The sequence below is a fragment of the Sorghum bicolor genome, chromosome 5, assembly GCF_000003195.3.
Source record: "Sorghum bicolor cultivar BTx623 chromosome 5, Sorghum_bicolor_NCBIv3, whole genome shotgun sequence".
Lineage (NCBI taxonomy): Eukaryota > Viridiplantae > Streptophyta > Magnoliopsida > Poales > Poaceae > Sorghum > Sorghum bicolor.
The window spans coordinates 58,857,802-58,863,742 of record NC_012874.2 but is presented as its reverse complement, the minus strand read 5'-3'; the positions used below and the strand labels follow the sequence as shown (position 1 = coordinate 58,863,742).

At 48.3% G+C, this 5,941-nt stretch overlaps 1 protein-coding gene across 1 annotated transcript; it reads right to left on the bottom strand.

Annotated features, from left to right (window-relative positions):
- Window positions 849–4,653, bottom strand: LOC8056975 (chalcone synthase 5). The gene is made up of 2 exons (XM_002449571.2): window positions 4,275–4,653; window positions 849–2,307 (listed from the first exon to the last, which is right to left on the bottom strand). Exons 1-2 carry the CDS (start codon window positions 4,462–4,464, stop codon window positions 1,292–1,294), a joined length of 1,206 nt encoding a protein of 401 aa, XP_002449616.1. The 5' UTR covers window positions 4,465–4,653; the 3' UTR covers window positions 849–1,291.

The window sequence follows — 5,941 nt, the reverse complement described above, 5'->3', positions numbered from 1 at the left end:
GGTATTTATTTTGTAAATGAGCAAGTACACTCTGTGCAGTGCATTAACAAAAAGAAACATCATGTATATTTGACTTTTCTAGCACCAAGTTTGACCATTCGTCTTATTTAAAAATGTACACAAAATATCATTTTCTTTGTCATGTGGCTTGGTTTATGAATAATTTTTTTAAAAAAATAACTTAAATTTGCCTATGTTTGTATAAATTTTTTGAATAAGACGAGTGGTTAAATTTAAGATAAAGAAAAATCAAACGTCTTATAACTTGGATGGAGGGATTATATTTTAGAATGACAAATGCTTATAATTTATGCTGGGCCGTGAGCCCCGGTGGACCTTAATATCCCACGGCTTTGGCCTGCCGGACCTCTACGCCTCTACCCGGCCGGCCATGCTGCTACCACCCAAGCAAGTCCTCTCCACATCGACAGCACTTTTCCTATGACAAGCCCGTGGCACAGGCAGCGGGCAACGAGGCAAATTTTGGACCACTTCTCACACCAGATACGGGACACCCCCATGATTCCTCTTCACACAGTAATTGAACCCCACGAAGTTGTTAAACGTCTCGCTGGCCTTGCACCGTTACCGGTTCATCGATATTTTAAAACTGCACTTTGTTCTACGTCATGTAGAGCAGTTTTTGAAATGAGAAAAAAAAAAAGAAACATTAGGGTATATGCTTAGAACTTTTCATGCACAGATACATGGCACACCGTGCCCTTAACATCAGATGAAGTGAGAGAAACCGGTAATGGGCCTCTCACTATTGTTAATGATGAATACTAGTACTGGACAAGGATTAATTCATACATATAGTAGGACTAGAACCAACTTGAGGTGCACTGAAAAATAAAATGGCAGCCAATTTTGCTCATCATCACCACATTACAGCTCTTCTTAATTGTTTTATTCTGAGCAAACTAATAAACAAATTAAAATATTAAAAACCAGCCAAGCTTGTCTTACACAGGTATACAATACCTCACCATCCATGCTAAAGTAGCTAGTGACAATTAATAACAACGGTCTTTTATCCGTGAGCTAGCTCGCCCTTAAAATTAAGGTTCTACTACCAGGGCTTACATGCATGTTCACATTGTGCGACTGGCAACAGTACATGGAAAATAATAGCAGCTACTACGATACACGGCAATTATGCAGACAATACAGAGCACATTATTTGCGTTACGAGGCAAATAATCACGAACGATCGACGACTGGTGGTTGTGGAGAGGAGGGATTCATGGAGACCGAGCGAGGTGCGGTGCGCGCGGCGTGGTACTTCATCTCACGCGGTGATGGCCGCTCCGGTGGTGATGGGGACGCTGTGGAGCACGACGGTCTCGACGGTGAGCCCAGGACCGAAGCCGAAGAGCACGCCCCAGTCGAAGCCTTCGCCGGTGGTTGCCTGGCCGTCCTCGGCGGAGCGTTTGCGCATCTCGTCGAGGATGAAGAGCACGCACGCACTAGACATGTTGCCGTACTCGGACAGGACATGGCGCGTGGCACGCATCCGCTCCTTCTCTAGCCCGACCTTGGCCTCCACCTGGTCCAGGATTGCTGGCCCGCCAGGGTGCGCCACCCAGAAGATGGAGTTGTAGTCGGTGATCCCCAGCGGCTTGAACGCCTCCTCCAGCGAGCGCTCTATGTTTTTGGAGATGAGCCCGGGCACGTCCTTGAGCAGGTGGAACGTGAGCCCGACCTCACGGAGGTGGCCGTCGATGGCGCCCTCGGAGTCCGGCAGGATTGTCTGCGACGCCGACACGAGCTGGAACAGCGGGCGCTCCACGCGCTCGTCAGGGTCAGCTCCCACAATAACCGCCGCAGCACCGTCGCCGAACAGCGCTTGGCCAACCATGGAGTCGAGGTGGGACTCGGAGGGTCCACGGAACGTGACGGCGGTGATCTCGGAGCACACCACCAGGACGCGCGCCCCACGGTTGTTCTCGGCGAGGTCCTTGGCCACGCGCAGCACCGTGCCGCCCGCGAAGCACCCCTGCTGGTACATCATCAGGCGGTTGACCGAGGGCCGCAGGCCCAGCATCTTGGTGAGCTGGTAGTCGGCGCCCGGCATGTCGACGCCGGAGGTGGTGCAGAAGACGAGGTGAGTGATCTTGGATTTCGGCTGCCCCCACTCCTTGATCGCCTTCTGCGCCGCGGCCTTGCCTAGCTTGGGCACCTCCACCACCACGATGTCCTGGCGGGCGTCCAGCGACGGCGCCATGTACGCGCACATGTTGGGGTTCTCCGCCAGGTACTCCTCCGTCAGGTGCATGTACCGCTTCCGGATCTGCGACTTGTCGCCTGCATGCATGCGAGGAGTCCACCAGTCATGTTCATGTCATACAGAGTCAGAATCAAAACCACCGTTGTCGTCGATATGCCATGCCAGTGCACGGACGTCAAGGCAAGACCGCCGTCGGTCAGTTTGTGGCCTTTTGCGTACGAGAAGCTTGTTGCTAGTAGCTGCTGGCTCGTCGTCGTCCACGCAACGACAGGTCAACCGAAAAAGAAAAGAGAAGGGTCGGTCGGTCCAGTCGGCACAACGTGGTGGTTAGGTACGGCGTGTGCCAATGCTGTGCTGTGCTCAACTAACAAGAGTACTAGTAGTACACAGGAGTCGAGCCGATCAGACGATGGATCGGCCCCGTTCGGCATGCGGTTGCTGTCTGGCATGTGGGCCCGCCCAACCTATTCTTGGTGCTGCTGGTCCTACAACATGTCATGTCAATGTCCACAAAAAGAATGAAAAAGTGTACTACTGGTATGCCGTGTCCGGCGGTTGAACTCGATGCTCTGGATTGCCTGTGGTTGGTAAACTAAACAAGGCCTAAGATATATACGTACACTTTTTTTTTACTTTTATTACTGGAACTACTACTCATAGTACTAGAAGATTAGACATATATAGGAATTGTACGCAGTATGTACGTACCAGCTTGCCCTGCCTAGCTAGGGTGCACGGTAACAAAAAAAGCTGTGGTGCCACTTTAAGAGAGGTCCACATGACGTAGTGGTGCCACGTACGTGAGAGCAACGGTGATCCAAAGAACAAGAAACGACGATTAGCCTCGACGATGTGCCATCTGTGTGGCACCTAGTGATCGTTCCCGTGACACGTACAAAAAGCTATATATATCTTCGACCTGTGAAGCATGCAGACTGCTTTAAGTAGAGTTTTGTCTCCTGCCCCAGTACAATCAGTATATTTAATTACATTTATCTTTCATTTGTTTCTACCAAAACGATGAATTAGAGAGAAACAAAGCTGTATATTGGACTGGTATATATATACGGTAGGGTAGTTTGTCGTGGGCGTGCCATGCTGGAGGCAAGGCGCCAAGGAAGGATGAAAGGATCAACAAGGCCGGCCGGCAACAAGCTGCTGCCGGAAATTTTTTATTATTAGCCTGGAGGCTACTAGCAGTTTACTAATCAGTTTCCCTTTTTAAAATTTTTCAAGAGAATGCTTACTTGATGATGTTGATGAGGGTATACCAACAAACTTGTAGTTAATAATTAATCATATACAAAGTGGTGGTAGTGGTACGCGACGATCCGTGTTGTTGGGACGGCCGTTGACCCTGGTTTATATTTTTCATCCTTGCCATAGAGTATATACGGTTTTGGTCCAGCTAGAATGCATACATGCTTGTTGTGTGTGCTTAGCTCGTTGATGGGCGCTGCATGCCTACTTACCGTACCCAAAACCTAACCTAGCGTCCTTCTGGCACCTGACCCTCCCTAAATCCTGGAACATGGGGTTTTTATGGTCCACACAAGTTTTGCTTTTTGTAGTAACGTCCTATAGAAATTACTGTGTGTACTAGTACTATGTATATTTCAATTTAGAAAAAACAAAAAAAAACTATTTGAATTTGTTTGCTCGAAAACTTTTGGAATCTGTAAAAAAACGAAGAGATGACCGCAGTTTTCTCTTCAGTAGTCTTCACTGGTGAAAAATATATTCAGAGTAATTAATTAACTTGGTCGTATAAAGTGTGTGAGTGGTGCGAGGACGTAAAACTACGAGGAATCAGCTATGTGCAGCAGGATCAAGAAGCTAGCTATACCTCGCTAATGCCTAGTCGATGATGGCTGACGTGAATGAAACAAGAAAAAACAGGAGACGACGATGTGAGTGATCAAGCTTCTGCCTGACAGATTGATGTGTAGAGCTAAGCGATGATCGAGACGACGAGACGACGACGACAGAGGGAGAGAATAGAGGTAGATAGATGAGAGATACAAAGAGAGACAAAGATACTCACACATCCTCTTGAACTTCTCCTTGAGTTCGGTCATGTGCTCGCTCTTTGTGATCCGGAAGTAGTAGTCCGGGTAGTCGGCCTGGTGCACGCAGTTGGCCGGCGTCGCCGTCCCGATCGCCAGCACGGTGGCCGGGCCCGTCGCGCGCTGCGCCTTCCTCACCTCCTCGACGGTCACAGTCGCGGCGGCCATCGTCTCTATCGGATCTTTCTCTCTACGTTGTACCAGAGAGGCGGCAAGCACGTCGATCGATGGATCGGCCGCTAGCTAGCTACTTCGATCCGGATCGTCGGAGAAAGAGATCGAGCTTCGACAGCAGCAGCTGTGTGTGTCTGGAGAGGCAGGAGCTAGAGGGCTCAGCTGCGCTTGCTCTCTTGTAATGGCAGAGGAGGCTCGCGGGGTGGTTATATAGCCCCGCGCGCGCGGAGGACGGCGACGGGTAATTGGCCGGGTTAGGTCAGTTGGACGGGCGGATGGGTCGCCACGTGTGCGGCGGCGACGGGGAGGTGGTGTGGTGGCGCCCGCGCGCACACGCGTGCCGTGGGTCGTCGCCGCCCCGCCCATTGGAGCGCCCGGCCGGGGTTAGTTGGGTCGCGTGGCCGCGGGCGCGCGGGCGGACGGCGGCAGCAGTGGCGTGTCTACTAGTACTATACACCTGCTAGACCTTGTTTAGTTACAATTTTTCTTTGTAAAATAAATATGGTAGTATTTTCGTTTGTATTTGATAAATATTGTCTAATTATAAACTAATTAAAATTAAAAGATTTCTTTTAAATTATAAATAAACTGTGTAATTAGCTATTTTTTAATTATATTTAATGTTCTATGTTTGTGCAAAATATGAATAGTGACATTTTCGTTTGTATTTGACAAATATTATCTAATCATAGACTAACTAGGATCAAAAGATTCGTCTCGTCAATTTCGACCAAACTGTGCAATTAGTTTTTATTTTCGTCTATATTTAATACTCCATACATACGTCTAAAGATTCGATGTGACGAAGAATCTGAAAAATTTTGCAAATTTTTTTGAACTAAACAGGCCTAAGTAAACAAAGCCCTATTATGCGGTTGGGGCGCACCTAGCAATCACACACCCCCGGCCAGCAGCCAGTCAGAGAGGCAGGCGGCTCAGAGCTGGCCAGAGGGCAGGCGCGTAGGTAGCGGCGGTTCCATCCCGTCGTCGTCGTGTCCGTCTCGTCCACCCGGTGGTCAGCTACCAGACCACGGCGGCGGCTGTGTATACAGCAGGGAAATCGGTCAAGGCTCGTTCGGCATGTGCCTCAAACTTTCAACGATGATATTCTCTCGTTTTCTGTGCTGGAAAAAAAAGCCCGAGAAAACCACCGGTGGCCTTGTTTAGTTGCCAAAAATTTTGCAAAATTTTTTAATTTCTCGTCACATCGAATTTTTAGACGTATGTATGGAATATTAAGTATAGATGAAAATAAAAACTAATTGCACAGTCTGGTCGAAATTGACGAGACGAATCTTTTAAGCCTAGTTAGTCTATAATTAGATAATATTTGTCAAATACAAACGAAAGTGCTACTATTCCTATTTTGTAAAAAATTTTGGAAATAAACAAGGCCGCAATCGTCATCCCTTATCCATTTTTTATTAGAGGCGGTTTGTACAGTATAAACAAATTAATGCCCTATGAAAGA

Excerpts from the sequence above, each read along its gene's own strand:
- LOC8056975 (XM_002449571.2), bottom strand. The coding sequence starts at position 4,464 with ATGGCCGCCGCGACTGTGACCGTCGAGGAGGTGAGGAAGGCGCAGCGC. Across the intron at positions 2,308-4,274 it reads GGAGAAGTTCAAGAGGATGT|GCGACAAGTCGCAGATCCGG; the intron begins GTGAGTATCTTT and ends GCATGCATGCAG.